We start from the raw sequence: 18,749 nt of genomic DNA on the forward strand, positions 1-18,749 counted from the left end.
ATGATTATAAAGCACTGAAGAAATTGAAGCCTTTTCAGCCTCAAAATCCTCATCTTTTGAAAGTATCAATTTTAGGTGAACCTAATGCTGGAAAATCAACATTAACGAATAGTCTTGTTAAATGGAAGGTATTTATAATTTAATTCAGTGTTGTTTAAATCATTTACTTTTTGAGTTGGTTAAGCTTGAAAAGAAATTAGACAATATTTAGTACAATGTTTATACAATTTTCAAAGTAAAATACTCTAGTAATTACGGAATTTTAAATTGTATATTTTAATTGCTGTGTTTTATAATAATTATGTAATGTATATTATAATAATTATATTGTAATATTTTTTTAAAAAATGCTAATTGTAATAATGTTATTTATATAAAAATTTTAAAACCTGTTGTATTGTGTCTGTTTTGGTATTAAAATTATGAATGTGGAGATTAGAAAAAAATATTGCTAATAATTTTCATTTCTTGTTAATTTACTTTCTTTTAAATACTGTTAATATTTTTGATAATACATTTTATATATTATTTTTCTCATTTTTGAAAAAAAATTTTTAGATTTTATTATTTATCTATCATTTTAGTATTTATTCTCTAATCCTCAATTTATATCTGTTTTTTATTATTATCTTTTGAAGGTTTGTGCAGTTTCTAGCAAAGTTCATACAACTAGGAAAAAAGCAGCAGCTGTTTTAGTGGAAGAAAATAAACAAATAGTATGTTAAGTAAAAATTTCTTTTTAAAAAAAAATATTTGTAACTGACATATTTTATGACTTAACTTCAAAGTATTGTAATTTTGAGGAAATACGCTATGAGCTTTATGATTTATAATATTAAATTATAGTGTGTGCAGCATATCTAATTGTGCTGCTTATCCAGAGGGGTTTTTTTATTATTGAGCTTGGAAATTCTATTTTATTGAATTGATTCTCCAAAATTCCATTATTACTCTTGCCCTTTTTATCTTTTATAACAAACTATTTTTATAATTGGCAATCAATAATAATTTAAAAAATTAACAAAGCAGGATGTTTATATATAACTACAATTCCACCATGCAATTGAAAAAACAATGTAAGTGCTTCACTATAGATTTTGAGAAAAATGGCTTGACAACTGTATTCTTTCTATTGCTAATGCTATAAACTCTGAAATAAAATTTCAAAAAACTGATAAAAATGAAATTTGATTTAGAAAAAAATAATTGCATAAGATAGTTTATGATACAAAAATACCAAATACATGGAAATCTAAATTTTGATTTTTTTTTTTTTTTTTCATTTGCCTTGATTTTTTTTTTATTGCACTCCAGAGTAAGAGTATTCATTTGTATGTTTTTCAAAATCTTTTAGATTTTATTGTTTCTTCAAATACATTAACCCCTTAAAAGTGATAAATATGATCTGACTTTTGTAAGTATACATTCTAAAATTATCCAAGCCCAAGCCATCTTCCCTACCTTTATTTTATTTTTATTTAACCCAAATTAATATCATTGCCTGATTTCATTTCTGGGTATCATTTAAGCTTGGTACAGTCTAACTTTCTCCACTACCATGAATACTTACATTTAATCAAATTTATTGTAAAATGATCTTGAGTTGGGCAAACCGTTCAATGCAAAGCTCCATAAACTGTGTAAGGAGGGAGCAATCCATTTTGGAATAGTTAAAAAGTGACATACAAATTCTGAAACATTATATGGCAATTGCAAATTTTTTAGACGTTATCTGATCTTTGTCTGCCCCAGCTTAAAGTCAATGATGAATGAAACTAAATCACATTGGATAGATACAAAAATCACAGGCATATATAATTTGATGTCAAGTAGCCATCAAATAATATTTACCTTTCTTGTCTGTAATTTATCCTGTAAGGTTTAGTTTTCATTTTGTTTTTGTTAAAGTTTCAAGTTTAATTCATTAGTGATTAAAGAGTACTTAATGATGATAAGTGATTAATGATGATAAGAAGTTTAGTTTTTTTCATATTTTGGATCTACCACAATTTATGCACCTGAACCTGAAGTAGAACATTAATTTTATGCTATGTGTATGCTACCTTGCTTAAGAAAATGTACTGTATAATATAAAAATTGACAAACATTTTAAACTTTTAAATAATTGTTAAAATTTTTTTTAAAATTGTCAATCTGATTTTTTTTAAACCTAGAGGAATAATATTAAAATCAATGGATAATTCTTAATTAATGCATATCTTTAAAAGCTCAAACAATATAGTGATGGAGAAAACTTTGAATAAATGAAGCAACAAAATGGAGAAAAAAATACATTAAAAATAACCTAAATCAGTGTTTTTAATTATTTTTTTTTCCTTCATCTGAGGTGTACTTTATGTACTGTTTATCATGAGAAAATGTTATTCATCGTGTTCATAGTATTGAATTACTTGCAAATCACTGATTACAAATGTGTGTGTATGTATAATTTCATACCAAAAAACTATTTACGAAAACTTGAATGTCAAGGGCAAAGAACAGTTAGTATCCAATTTTCACAAAAAAGATGATTATATAAACATCAGTTTCAGCTTGAAGATTGCTAAATTTTTGACAAATCAATAACTTGGAAAATTAGTTCTCTCTGATAGTTATTACACAGTGAAGATAAACTGTACTGGAGAAAAATAATTCCTGTCAGTCTTTAAACTTTTTTTCCTTAGAATCAGCTTTCAAGGACAAAGGTTGTTTGTATGCCTTGATCTTTATTGCATTTTTTAATATACGCATTGAAGAGAAATTGACTTATAAGCTGACTTAGTTTAAATCTTTTTTTTTTGTATTCTTCATAATATATATGTTTTTAAATATAAATAGTTCTGCAAATCTGTTTCTCTTGAAATGCAAATGTGATGTATCTATTATTGTACAAGAATTAAAATTATGGCCAATTCTGAAACTCAAAGACATACTTAGTTGTTGTGATTTGATTGTAGTTTCTTCTAAATTCAAATTTTTAAAATTTAGATTTATATTTAAGGTTTTCTTAGACACACCTGGTTTTGTTACTCCTGAACAGATTAAAAAGTAAGTTCCTTTACTGGTTTTTAATTTTTCGTATATTCTAAAAAACTTTGAATTTAGTTCCACTATATAATGTAAATGGAATAATAAAAAATAGTAAAATTAAACAAAAATTTTACCATTTTATTAGGCATTCTTTGGAATCTTCATTTGTTATGGATCCAAGGCTGTCTGTTAGAGATGCTAATATAAGTATGTTTTATAAAATTGACTTCATTATTTTATAAAAATGTACAAATATTTTTAAACATATCCTTATTAATCTTTTTTAAATTCATTTACTTTTAGTTGCAGTAGTTGTTGATATTGCAAATAAATACACCAACAATAGAATTAATGAGAATATATTAGAATTATTGCAAGATTTTAAAGAGAAGCAAACTATTTTAATTTTAAATAAGGTAAGATATAAATTTTTTATATGTTTTATTAATGTAATTTTAATGCATCAATTTCTAACTATGCAAAGTAAAATTATTTTATATCTTAATCATTTATGCTATTTGATATTCCTAAATGAAACATTTGAATTTTCAATATATTTAGTGTATTTACACACACACACAATAATTTTTAAAGAAGGATGGAAATTGTTTTTCATTTTAGAAAACTTTTGTGTAAACCATCTATATCTTAACAGCCTGGCAAAGGTGTATGTTATTTCTGTGTTGTTTTTTTTTCCTTGTTTGTTATGTGCTTTCTATATTTTTTGAATAGTGTTTCATGTTTTAGTCATTAAGGAAGTTGAAGTTTTATTTTCTTATTAATCATAGCTTGCAAAAAAAATTTCCCTTTATTTTCAAAGATATATTTCCAATAAATAATATTTTATGTACAAAAAAAAATTAAACCATTCCTTATTAATGTTAACTTTTGCACTTCCAATAAAATTAAGTTTTGAATTAAAAAATTATTTTTCATTTATTTTTTTACTAATGTCTAGACATGGCATGTTTCTAAGAATCTCTAAATGTTTAAATTTATATGAGGTTTTTATAACCTGGGTAAATTAAAATCTGATGATAGATTTTCTCAAAAAAACAACAAAAATTTTATCAATTTAGATTTATAATGTCTAAAGTTTTGCAAAATCAGCTGTCTTCTTTGAATTAGTGTTTATTTGTTGACTATTACTAATTGATTGAATTATCTTTTTTCCTTTCAATTTGGCTATGATTTTACTCTTTTCCAAAGCATAAAATGTATTTAAGTTTTTTTAACCAAATACTCCAATCCAAAAAGGTTTCTCCATTTCTAACTAAGGCTCGTGAAATCTTAGAAGGTAATTAAATTACCATGAAGTAAAATCCTTTTTCTACTAATGAAAAAAAAAGATTAAATTTTTCTTTTCTACAAGAAATAAAGATTGTGATTATGAACTAAGTTTAGAAATATTGGTCGCTTATGACTCCACTGCAACTACATGGTTATTTTCTTTTTAGAAAGGAAAAAAAGTATCCAAAAAATTTTTATTAGCCTAGCTGAGAATTTGTATTGTTATGTATTATTTTTATTTCTAGTGTTTAGTATGCTACTTGTATGTTATGTTTCTAACGTTAAAATTTCAGAACAAAGATTTAATACAGATAGGACAGTAAAAATGATGTTTACAAATTCAAACATAGCATTTACATATTAATGGTGAAAGAAATTCAAAATAGTGTTTTTAAAAATAAAAAAACAGGTCACAATTAAAAAATAGTATGAACTCCTATTTAGGAGATACACATAAAAAGTAAATATTTAGGATTTAGAAAAATTATTCAACAAAGAATTAAAACCGAAATTCCAAATCAGTTGTCTTGACGAGATCCGATTTGGAATTTCGCTCAAAATCAGCGGATCCTTTCCAAAGATTTTTGATGGACTTATATTTCATGTGTGCGCATTCATAATGCTGATGAGAACATTTAAAAGGACTTTTGTAAAGTAAGAAAAAAAGAAATTTCACTGAAATCTGAACAGTATGTATTGGCATTACTAATTTAAATACTTGAAAAAAAAGAAACAAAAGTGTATAAAAGTATTTATAAAAAAAATAGAATTTTAAACAATTTTAAAACTACTTAATATTTAACTAACAAAGGACAGTTCCAATGACGAAATAAAAATAAAATAAAAAGAAACTTTCATTACTCAAAATGAATGTATAGGAAATAGGTTAAAATTTATCATTTGGAGAAAAAAAATTCTGTAACACTAAAAATTAAAGAAAAAAATTGAAAAATATTCCACCAATGGAAAGTTTGAGAACCTTGCTTTTCAAACAAATGGTTTTTAAAAGATTGGCAATCTGTTTTTGTGGCCACAGATTGAAACAAAATAAGCTTTTAATATTTTTTTCCTTAACTTTAAAACTCTTTTCCAGCAGCATGCATTGCTTTATGTTATATTGAAATGTAAAGTGTGTTTTTTTATACTTTTTCTTTTTTGAAAAGAAAAGCAGAATTTGAAAAGAATAATAAACTATGTACACCATTATAATTCCATGTTCATGAACTTCATTTTAATTTAAGCACTTATTTAAAAAAAATGCTTAGTCTATCAATTTAATTTTAAATGGTACTTTTTGGACAAATTATAAAAATAAATATGAAACATAATCAACTAAACTGACAGAATATGCTAATTTTGAATAAAAGTAAGTATTTTAAAGCACAAATAACCAAAATGAGTGACAAAGCTCCAAGACCCCGGCCTCAAAATTCAGTACAGGTAGGCCCTAAGTCAATGTCAAAAAATATAAATTCGTGCAGTGGTTAATTATGCGATTTTAACTTTTCAGATTGATGCTATGAAATCAAAAACTAGACTGCTGAGTTTCACTAAAACTTTGACTTGTGGGTGTATTGGAGGAGTACCTACTTCTGAGTTTGAAAAAACGTCTGAGGAAAAAGGAACTGCAATTGATGATGTGCCATCAGATGTTGGTAAAAAATCTGTAGAAACTGATTTCAACAACAATCAAAATAGTTTCATTTCTCAAAAAAGACAGAAAGATGGCTGGCCACATTTTTCTAGAGTATTCATGGTTTCTTCCTTGAAGAATGATGGAATTGAGGACTTGAGGGTAGGTTGGATTAAATGTTTGAAATACTGCAATCCTCTGTTAACAAATTACTTTCCCTAGCCAAATTTATTAGATGCACTATAATATTCTATGTAAAATCTTAATTATCAGGTGATACTATATAGCTTTATTGATTTTTATGTGACTGGAACCGGTTTGCACTTGTTTACGTTTGTGTATCAATTGGTTAAATTAGACGACGTATAATATAAATTCGACGATTGGATAAATTATACAATATATAATATAAATATAGAATAACTATTATATCAGACATTATATTAGTTTATTATAATAATTAGATCAAATTATTAGATGCACTGTAAGGTTTTTATAATTACATGTTTTGCACAAGTTTATATGCAACACTTATTTATTTAAACATACATGTCCCCTACTCTAAGGCATCTATTTCCACTGAGGTCTTGAAAGAAGGCCGTTATTGCTATGCACAATCCAACCATATAATAAAGCAATCAATCATTTGCCAAAAACCTTAAGCAATAATTAGTTTGTCTTGTGACTATTGCTATTCTATCTGATTTTGCAATTTCCTTCTTCACATCTTTCATACAAAAATTAGCTCATTTTCTCTGTATTTAATTTATCTATATCAGACGCATATCAGTGAGCATGTGTGTGATCACTTTCATCAGCTAGCAAAGAGACCGAGGGTGGGCTTTATTGGTCCTTGTTAAACTGTCCCACGGAAAAGTACTCGACTTCGCTGATAGGTTGTTGGGCTCCCTAAGTTGTGATGGAATGTCTTAGGATCAGCCTGAGAGTTGTTTCCCTCGCCATCAGCAATAGCCTATTGTGCAGCTGTAGCACAATGTAAACACAGATTTAATACTACTGACCTGAAAGACGAGGTTTTAGTTACTTTAAAAATGTACCAGCAATTTTTTTCTGGAATTCTTCATTTAAGTTATATATTTGATTAGTTGTGTTCTCATTAAATTAGAAATAATTTAGTTGTGCTGTGTGATCTCAAAATCACATCAGATAAACACTTAAACGTTTTACTTATAAATTAAAATCAGGTTTCAGTTTAATAGGGTATATTTCTTAATGTTTAGGTTTCTCCTTCTTAATATTTCTTTTAAATAAATAAAGGTTCCTTATTTAATTAAAAATAAAACATTTAATGATAAAAAATAAAAACGTTTAAGGATAAAAATAAACTTTTAAAGATAAAATAATTAAATATGAAACTTTTAAAAACATTAACATTTTAATTTGTATCTTGTATTTTGTATGTTTAAATAATATTTAAATATTCTTGTATATCTCTATATTTTTAGAACTATTTGTTCAGTCAAGCAATACCCCATGACTGGATGTATCCTGACAGCCTAGTGACAGACCAACATCCACATGATATAGCTCTAATGATTGTCAGAGAAAAATTATTAGAGTACTTGCCACAAGAAATACCTTATCAAGTGCAAATGGTAATTAGTAGATATTTACACAATTTTTTTAAAATTTATCCATGCTTTATTAGAAATTAGTGTAAATATTTTTTTAAAAAGAATTGGCCAAATACAAAATAATTCATTTTTAGCAATTCCTACTGAAATCACTATCATCGCAAATTCACCTGTAATTACTTTTTACAAATTATTAAGCAATTACGTATTTTTATAACTAAACGAATGCGCCAATCTAGAAAGAAATTAGGTTTCTTAAGGGAATCTTAATAAAAAAAATCCAAACTTGAAAAAGCCTAATTCAAAAAAATGCCCTTTAGTAAACACAAAATCTCAAAAAAGGAACCTTCACAAAAATCTAAACTATTAAATAGATTTAACAAAGTTTTAAACTTGAAAAATTATCCTTGCCCAAAATCTTTTTTTTTCTTCGAAAATTACTGATTAACATTATTCCTTTATGTTTGTATATTTATATTTGCATCTAAAAAATATATATATATGCTCTAAAAATTGTGCATTTTTGTGTGAATCGTTGACAAAAACACACTTGAAGACAAGAAAAACACACTGAAGGAGATGAGAAATCAATGAAAAAATTAGTTAAAGCATTTAATAGAATTTACAAAGGGTGAATAGATTTCAATAATATGGCTAATAATAATATCTTAAAAACTGTAAAAATTTCATGGGTATTTCCTTTTTTAAATTTATAATTTTTATTATTGTTATTAATAATAGAGCCTTAATTTTTTGTTTTTTTCACACAATATAACTTATGAAAGGTGATTTAATTCAATAATTTGGCTAATAATAATATCGTAATAGTTTCATTATATAGGCATTTTTTCAGAAATAAAACCTTAGTTTTTGTCAATTAATTTTCACAAAATTCCTAAAATGGGACCTGAACAAGAAATCATATACTGATTCCTGCTTAAGAGGATAAATGAAGTTTATAATTTAATTTGTACATCTTGTTATGTTTTTCTTATTAAAAATTCTAAATCTATTTATAATCACATTAAGTTATGCATGTGCATATTTATGCATTTTAAAAGATGCTGAATATAAAATTTTTAGTTGTTTTGCTGGTTCAGTGTTCATTTTTTATTGCTTCGTCGTCTAAAATTCATATTAGCTACTGAATATTATAAACAATTAAAATAATTTTTCTTTTATTAATTTTTAATAACTGATCATTAAAGTGACAGTACAATAATCATTCCAATTGGCAACTTAACAAAACTTTTAGATAATGTTCATCAAATACTTCGAAAAATCTTAACTGACAATATAGATAGATTTTAAACTTATTTTCGTACATTAAAAAAAAATGCACTTTAGAGAATATTATTCTATTATGTTTTGGCAATCTTGAAAAAAATTTCAAAGGGAGAAAACTTCATATCCTAAAATTTGTTTACAAATTGCATGAAAATACTTTTTTTTTCATTGCAGACATATTTTGATAACGCTCAATAAGGATTATTTTGCCTTAATTTATTACCATCATTGAACAGCCAACCCAATTTTGGGTTTACGACTTCTAATATTCAACTCTGTAACCTCGTAATTTTGAACTAAATTCCAAAGACAAGGGAACTCGTAGATCAAGCATTGGGAGAAATTTACCTTTATGGAGGACTTTTTTGATGAAACTATCCCCCATTTGCTTTACATAGAGAGAAAAACCTCACAGTTACCCTGGCGGCAAAAAGACTTTAACCCATGACCAATCTACCAGTGAGGATATTTTACGTCAGTACTGTGGTCAGTGCAAGCAATAGCTGGGGTTCGAACCGGACTCACCTCATTTGAAGGCCAACGCTCTGTCCCCTCAGCCATCATGGCTCAATAAAGATTATTGGCAGAAATCTGCCAATTAACTGCAAACGATTAAAAATCGAAATACTTAAGTTTGGTCCAAATATTTTTTTAGTGAACGTTGTTTGCCCTTTTTATGCTCACAAACTACTGTGTGTAATGAACTGAGTGCACAAACTAAACTAAATCTTACTCTTGTTTATAACTGAAAAGTTAAACTTTACAAAATTTGAGCAAATGATAGTCTAATTTTAAAATTAATTTAATTTTAAGAATGACCTAATAAATTTCTTTCTTTTCCAGACTATTTCAAAGTGGGAATTACTACCATCTGGTTGCCCAAAAATTGATATTAAAATACATTGTACAACACCTCGACACAAGGTAAAGTGTTAACTAACTCAGTTTTAACTTTTTCACTGAAAATAAAATAATTCTGATATACATAACATTTTATAATCTATTTTTCCCCATATTCATAGCGTTTCATTATTGGACCAAATGGGAAGCACATAGCTGCATGTGCAGATAAATCAAGAAAAGCCATGAGGGAAGCTTTTAGAAAAGATGTAGTTCTGCATTTAGGAGTGAAATGAGAAGGTTTTTCTTCTCATCTTTAACCTGTACATTACATTGTTACAATAAATCTTATATATTTATACCATTAAACTATATTAATGATGCTTTTATGCATATTTATTTACACAGTACTTGATTTTGATTTTGGTATTATTTTCATAGAATTAGCATTTTAAATCTTTTGCTATATCTTCCCCGGGTATGTTGATGCATGGGGTAAACTTTTCCATTAGATACTCCTAAAAAGAGATGTGTAATTGCTGATAGGGGAAAGTCCCAATTGTAAATACTTAATATTCTTCATTTATCCTTTTAATTATTTACATAAATTTATTGTTTTAAATTAGATAGGTTAAAATTTTTCTTGAATGCAATGAATATATAAATTTTAATGATCTGAAACAGTGTGGTCTAACCAATGGACCCACCCTTCTAACTGAAAAACAAGTTTACCTTTTTTACTGCTTTAAGTTTTAGGTTTTTTTTTAAAGTTTACATCAGCAGCACAAGGTTAGTATGTCAACTTAAAATCATAATAACTTATGTTTTAAACTAATTTTCTGTTCAGCGATAAATTAAGCATTCATAAATAGGAATTTGGATATTTCAAACAAATTTATAAAATGATTTTTTGCAAATAATTTATAAATCAGTTTTAAAAAAAAGGGTAATTTTTATCAATCTATTGAAAAAAAACATATTTACTTCACTTTTATTTTAATGTATGAATTAGAAGAAGCTTTATTAAGAAATTAGTATTACATATTATTTACAAGGTTGTATTAATTAACCATAAATAAGCATTGACGGAGTTAATGTAAAACAGTAATATTACCTAAGTTATTTTATCAAAATTATTAAATATTATACATATATGCCCTTCTATGTGTTATTTAAAAAAATATTATACACTTTTATATAAAAAAAGTAGGGGGGAATGAAGGGACTAGGGGAATAAAAAATAGCAAGGTAACTTAAATTAATAAAATTTTATTTATATAATTATATTCAATAATAATCATGCTTATTAGATAATTATATTGAATTCCTTTTCTTTATCCCTTTTAATGTCATTTATTCAACCCGACTTTTTCCATTTTCTTCAGAATTTGAAGGCTATTCAATTGGTATTTCCCAGTACCCTCCAGTTTGAAAAATTATTTGCCTGTCCGGGCAAGTAAGGGTAAAAAATGCATGACCGATGGGAGTTTTTACAAGCCTAAGGCTTGTCGGACAATATAATTTTCAAGTCCTAACGCTTATGTGCCTTTTCTGCTCTCAAACTAATTAAATCAAAAGCGAGAAATCAAATTAGAAGTGCTTAATTGGAATCGAGCCTGAAACATTGTCTTACAATAGATATTGATTAACATGTATAATGAAAATAGTCCCGATTATCACATTAATCTCTGATTGTAAAATGTAGTGATATAAAGTAGGCCAACTAATTATTTAATTAAGTATTACTTCAATATTAACTATGTTTGAAAACCATGTTATCCTTCATGAAATATTCTGCTAAATATTTATTAGTTAAAATTCATTTCATATTAAACTAGTAATTAATTTAGAATACTAGTGCAGGGTTCATACAGAGATCAGAAGTAATCCAAGGAGTTCAAAATTTTAAGGACTATGAGTAAAAGATAACTAGACAGTTTTTTTTTTCTTTTTTAAATTAAAAAGCAGTTATTGTAAGAAACTTGCAAAAATGTATATTTTGCATAAGTTTTTCTAGCCCTTTTGAAATAAATTTTGACTTTGTCAAACTTCATCAAGAAAAATAAGTAAAGTAATCACTTTTACACATAACTACATTTTCCAGTATCAAATATTTTAGTAAATCTTGTTAAAGATTAACATAATAACCTACCAATCTTATATTTTTAAATTTGAATACATAAGAAAATCTAAGGCATTTTATACACACACAAAAAAAAAATCACAGTAAATTATTAATTAAGTTTACTTGTAACATGTAAAATTAAAATTATTTGCTGTTATTTTTTTTCTTCTAACTCTTGCAATTTAAATTTTTTCTTCTTTAAAAATTTTTCTTAAAATATTACATTTTGAGAGCTAAGTCATATTATTTAGTTTCCCTGCTTGTACAACAAATTCATCAGTGGACTTAGTAAGTTCACCTATGCAACGCAGCAATCTAAGGAGTTTCTAAGGACTAATTTGGAAATCTAAGTAGTTCCAAGTACTCCTTGGAGACTTTTTATTTCTAAGGAGTCTGTACGCACCCTGCTAGTGTCATTTGTCATTAATTGGATGCTCCCTTTAGTTTGATGCCTGTGGCCATACCCTTATTTGGTTCTCTCTGCATGCCACAAATTTTTAGTATTTTATAATTCAATATTTCTGACTCAGTGTTTATCTTTGTTGACACACAAAAGTTCTAACAGTATTTAATTGTGTTTCCTTAAATATTATATAACTATGTATTTTTATGTGATATTCCAGTACTACTTCCAACCACCAAACTTATAGACCATTAAACTTCAATTAATATTGAATTTGACTGAATGTAAGGTTATTTTACTAGGTTATAAACAAAACCATAACATACATAGTTAAAATATTACAGTAGATTTATAACATGCATACACTTGATTTTATTGGAAACTTTGTTATTACATTCATAACATCGAAAGATTAATAAAAAAAATTAATGAAAAACTTTTTTTACTTTGTGCTGTATATTATTGTAACTATTAGAATTTATGGAGATTAATTATATGATCAAAATATATGTGACATAAATAGATGAGTAATTATTGTACTTGGAAACAGAGATTGGTAGCAAGCGTAAAAAAAATTCAACAAAATTACTGAAAAGCAAAGTTTATTTGACATGATGACATTTCAGAAAAACAGAGTATCAAAATTGGAAGTATATACAGATTGATAATGATTTGTAAATCTGATGAGAGGACACACACAGTGTGCAGAATATCAAAAATGTATAAACAGATCAGTCAAAAACACTTACTTAGGTGTTTAGAATGATATAGAAATGATTCTTTGTAAGAAACTTGTATTAAAATCAGATAATTAATACCACACAAATGACACCAAGCAAATTGCTACACAAGAAATATTAAGTAGTATGCTCTTAATTTTATCAATCCACATACTTAACTCTATGAAATATTTAATTAAATTTACATACTGGAAAAAAATTTGTGTTATAGTAATTCAAAAATAGGATTTTTGATTACAACCTTTAAGGAATGGAATCTTATTATTTAAAAAAAAATTGTTTATACTATTGCTGTATTAACTATAATTGTTTACACACTTTATTATCCTTATCAGTTTTAAAAGTATCTACTCTCATGTGCTTTTACATATGATATGGTACAACACCAAAGTGATCTTTTGGATATGGTGCTTAGTGTGCTAAAACCTGTCATGTTAGTATTCTTGTACCACCAAGAAACAAAGAAAAAATAATGTTCATTGTGACAAAACTGCGCTAAACATAGTTAACTGTTAAAGAGGTAAACATCCATTAGCATATGAAGTGTTCCTGTTAATTTTATATGATGTTTAATTAAATTCAAAAAGTCTGACAACTCTTAACTGTCAAAATTGTAAAGAATCTTTTAGTTTGTTCATAGAATACTCTTCAAAAAGAACATAATATACTTAGCTAGACAACTATGCTATGTTCACATCGAAAAATGTAGATATTTGCTCTTTCTTAAAAAACCTATATAAAGATTCATTGCAATTTCAAAAAGGGAATGACAATATTTATGTGCTGCAATTTATTTTTCTATAAAATAGTGATTTGAACCACACTAATGATTTAAAATTTTGAAGAATTTAACAATTCTCAATAAAAAATTAAATTTTGATTATGTGTACTTGAATTAACTTAGTCAAATATAAACGCAACATTTAGTGATTCTTACCTTTCTATGAAATTAATCAATATGCATATAAGGTGCGGTCACAAAATTTTTTTTAGTTGTTTTTTAAAAGAAAATGTATTGTGTAATTTGAAATTTAGATGGGTTTTTTTCTTTCCTCAGAAATTAAAAAGCCAATAATTTGAATTTGAGGGTATTCAAATAAGTAAAAATAATTAACTTTGTAATAGAAAAAAAAATTTAAATAGTGGAAAAAATCATAATTTGTTAAGAAATTGACAATTTGAAGTAATTTTTTCATCTAAATGGTAAAAAAAAAAAACTTAATAATTCTAAATATTTAAATGCTTTATGATGCCTCTATGAAGAAAAAAAAATTACAAAATATAATTAACACTTTTTATATCAGAATAATTCTCAATATTCTTTAAAGGGCAATTATGTGTCATTTTTATTATAATCATAGAGGTTGATGGCTAGTGATTATACAAAATGTAACCTAGCAACCCAAAATATAGCAGTTATGAACTTGCAACCAACTCTTCAAATTCTTGCTGTTTCTTTTTAAAATATTAAAATTGTAATAGTTTAATGCCATAAAAATACGTTGATAGTTTTAGGGTTTTGAAAAAATATGTATTGCATGTAAGATCAAGTTAAAACAGGTAAAACCTGGAATTAGCAGGGAATTATATTTTTACTCTAAAAGCAAGGAGAGTGGCAATTTTTCCCAAAAAACCTGGAAAATTCCTACACCATACCTGGAAAATAACCAGTCTAAGAATTGTCAGTAACAGTATTGAAATTCAAGTTAAATAATTCTAATATTTATTATTTGTTGGTAAAATTTCTCGTTTAGCAACTTCTGGATTTCCCTCCTAATTCAATGATATTGTTTTGCTCACAAAATCTAATATGTGACATTGCAAGTAATATCAAAGTCTGATGAAAAAAAGCATGGTATAGATAAAATATGGTCTGGATTATAATTGAAATATTCCTGATATATCTGGAAAAGTCAGAATTTTTTTCTGAAATTGCATGGAAACCCTCTTAAAAAGTGCTTCATTAAAATTGGTTGATGCTATATTTTAACAAACTCTATTCGATTTAAAACCTTCAAATATTGAGACCCTGGGCAAAATTTTACTTAAATTTCTCACAAACCACCACTGTTTTTGAAAAATGCAATTCTCCAGGCATCTCCTGTAGCATAGATTATAAATATTTAGCATGTATGGAAATAAGTAAAAATAGAAAAATCCTTGTATACTATGTATAATTTGCAGAAGTGAGTAACCTTTGCAAACCTTTGTTCCTTTATATTTATTTATTCATTTTGCATTTTTTTAATTTTGTAATTTTTTTGCAACCCTTTCTAGCAACTACGGACAGTGGTTGTGATACCATGTTCTTAGATATATTATTATTAATTTTGCATCAATATTTTTGAAACCCTATAGCAGCCGCAGATAGTATTTGCAACCCTATAACATCCAATCTATATTTTTTATTCATTTTAGCCATGTTATTTGGAAGCCCTGTGCCTACTTATGGTGATAATCTTAAGGTGAAAACTAATGTACTCTTTTTTTCACTGAAAATCAAATATAACATATATAGTTTTCTTCAAAGTCATTAAAGTAAATATTGCAAGAGTAGAATCCTGAAATTAAAAATATAAAAAGAAACAATATAATACTGAACACTTTTTGCATTGTAATTATTTTATCACAAGTCAGAGGGAAAATCCTATCTTAAAGGAGAAAAAAAATATAAGATTGAAAAAGAAAAAAGTAAAGATTTCCTTTAAAGACATCGCTTTCTTTTGTACATAATTATTACGTTAATTTTTTTCAAATTGTTTCATTTAATTTATTTCAACTTAGAAATAGCAAAAAAAATATTTCATATAGTTAATCTTTGTTACAATTTTTAAAATTTTTATGATTTCAAAAAGTATTTCAAACATACAGATTTATCTCATGGCCCAGTAACTTGGAATGAATATTTCCTCCAGAATCATGCAATTATTGTGAGTATTAACAGTCGAATTCATTATCAATATACATACTATGTAAGTTTAACAGTCAAATTTGTCATCAATATACACACTGGATGAGTGTTAACAGTCATATTTGTTATCAACACACACACTATGTAAGTGTTAACAGTCGAATTTATCAATATACACACTATGTAAGTGTTAACAGTCGAATTTTTAATCAATTTACATATTGTGTAAGTGTTAACTAATATAAAAAGCATATATTCAAGGTCAATTTCATTGTATTAAGATAATTATAATGCAGGTTTTTATCCAAAAGAAAGCATTTTCAAAGTTTATCAAGAATCCTATTTTTTTACAGACACAGAAAATCAAAAAGACATTGAGTAATAAATGCAAAAATTGGTGAAAAGTCAAAACATTTCTAAAGAGATTCGTCACATCAATTATATGCTTTGATAAAACAATGATTTGTGTAACTCGTGTTCATCTTAACTTAAAACACAGAATTATTCCATATCTAATTTACACATAATAAAAATATATAACTTTCCTATTTACAAGATACATATACGAGTCTTCACACTATTCTAACAAATGAGTATTTTTAAAACAAAATAGCGGTAAAAAAGCAAGATGACTGTTAACCAGTTAGTAAAACTTAGAAAAGACAGTTCATTTGAAATTTTTATAGCTGCAATACCCAATGGAATTGAAAAATTAAATTCTACACAAGCCAATATTAAGCTCATACATAAATGTTTACATTAAATGTTATCTTTAGTATTCCTTAATAAAAAATTTATATACACCAATAAAAATCCTATATTTATATGTAAATAAATAAATCTCACATTATTTACAAATGTACAAAACATTTACGATTTTGACAAATTTTTAACTGATTGAGATCCAATTTTTATTTTACATTTTAAAAACTCTATTTTCCAAAATGTATTGCCCAGATGCAAAACCTACTAAATGCAGACCTTTTTAAAAATAAAAGAATACAGTTTTATTTCCAAAAATCAAAATGTTTAAGAACTGATAAAAAAAGTAAACAAAAGAAAAATCATTCCTATTGAAATTAAAAGAGGTAAAGCATGATAAAATAGGACATATAAGTTTTTCTAAATGCAATTAGCAGGTTTTGTGTCAGAATAACCGTGCATATATACTTGTGACATCATAAAAATTAATAAGCCAAGTTATATAAGTAATCTAATCCAATTAATTAAAAAACATAAGTATTAACGTTAAGTAAAGCATTATTTACTTAATTAAATATCAAAATCAGAGATATGATTAAGACATTTAGAAATTATTAGTTTAAATTAATGTTATAATTATTTATAAATAAAAATTTAAAATAAAATTCAAATAAAAGCCATCTTCCCTCATTTTGGGTTGAGTTTTTTCCCCTAAACAAACTTTAGATAATGTAGTATCATTGTACAACATAAAACTCTCAAAATAAAATGAAAATAAAGGCCTTCCTTTAAACGGTTGATAGTAATAGCTCATTATCGGGAGAAAAATTACTCATTTTAGGTTGGGTTTTTTTTTTTTTACTTCTAAACAATCTTTAATGTAGTATCATTCTACAACATTAAACCCTTTAAATAGAATGAAAATAAAGGCCTTCCTTTTAACTGTTGGGAGAAACAACTCATTATAGGGTGAAATATTACCCATTTTGGGTTGGATTTTTTTCCCCTAAACAAACTTTAGATAATGTATAATTCTACAACATAAAGCCCATTAAATAAAATTAAAATAAAGGCCTTCCTTTAAATGGTTGGGATAAATAACTCATTATGGGGTGTAAATTCTTGCAATTTTTCTTAAAAATTATAAATAACATAACTATACAGTTAGTAGTTTTGGATAAGTAATTCAACATCCTACACCTGCATAGAAGTTTATCATTTTTATTTAAACCAACAAAAACAAGCTAAATTTCTTTACATAAAAAACAAAGATATTTTTCTAAAATCTAAACAGTCTTACAATATTAAATTACATTTGCAAAATTGCAAAGCTATATTTCTTGAGAAGAAAAGAATCAAAAGCTATTTCTAAAACACTCTTAGTGTCTCTCCTATTCCGATAAGAGTTTTAATCTTTTATTTTAAATGCATGGAATCATATTGGGATGAAAATAACAATAATCACCTTGTTTGTGAAAATAAATAAAGACCAGTAAAAGCATATTTAACTTACTGTCGGTTCTGCACGAAAAAAATCGTATTTTAAGCTGCAGTCTTCTCTGCACAGCAAAATCGGTTCTCCCATGTTATTAGATAGAAAAGTGGTGTATTGGGGCGAAACATTTTGCCCATTTGCTAAACCGCCAGTGGGTTAAAAATTTCCAACTTAGTTTACATCCCTCAGTATTCAGCCATGAGGGAAGAGGCCTCTTAAAAGTAAAAATTAAAATACTTTAAAAAAAACATAATAAGAATTCATCTAATCATAAAGTAAATAAACCGGTCGTAAATGATTATAACCCAACAAGTCAGTGTATAAATATTCTTTCATGACAGTCCAACATACTCATTATTAAATTAAGAATTCTGTACATGGTAGAAAAGATAGCAGCAGTAACTTTAAATGTAAAAAAGAAACTGCCACTAAAGTTTTGTCAAACTTCTTGGTGCTTAGATGGTATTGTTACTATAAATGGTTCACTCCACATACGTCGAAGATCACCCTAAATATGGAAACATTTCAGTTAGTAATCAAACATTCTTCAATAATTTAACATAATGCATACTTTAATAACATAAAGAAAATATACTAGTCCTTCATTATAAGATGAATTTGAATATATATTATTTTTCACAGCTTTATATTCATGACAAATAATATAAATTAATATTCATATATACACTAACAATTCT

At 26.1% G+C, this 18,749-nt stretch overlaps 2 protein-coding genes across 2 annotated transcripts in view; one reads left to right on the plus strand and one right to left on the minus strand.

The window, feature by feature from the left end:
• Nucleotides 1-10,059, plus strand: LOC107441376 (GTPase Era, mitochondrial; the record flags this gene model as incomplete). Its single annotated transcript, XM_043048177.1, is given in 9 exon segments — nt 1-128; nt 639-716; nt 3,002-3,048; nt 3,176-3,237; nt 3,334-3,446; nt 5,831-6,115; nt 7,420-7,569; nt 9,679-9,759; nt 9,858-10,059. Coding segments are annotated over 9 exon segments (1,058 nt in total), but the record flags the coding sequence as incomplete, so codon positions are not given.
• A 2,729-nt stretch (nt 10,060-12,788) lies between these two features.
• Nucleotides 12,789-18,749, minus strand: part of LOC107441371 (signal peptide peptidase-like protein) — a 39,925-nt gene continuing 33,964 nt past the window's right edge. Inside the window, exon 13 of the mRNA XM_016054603.4 lies at nt 12,789-18,559. Within this exon, the coding sequence (XP_015910089.1) occupies nt 18,491-18,559 (69 nt within the window). The 3' untranslated portion in view covers nt 12,789-18,490. The remainder of the gene's footprint in view (nt 18,560-18,749) is intronic.

The sequence above is a fragment of the Parasteatoda tepidariorum genome, chromosome 2, assembly GCF_043381705.1.
Source record: "Parasteatoda tepidariorum isolate YZ-2023 chromosome 2, CAS_Ptep_4.0, whole genome shotgun sequence".
Taxonomy (NCBI): Eukaryota; Metazoa; Arthropoda; class Arachnida; order Araneae; family Theridiidae; genus Parasteatoda; species Parasteatoda tepidariorum.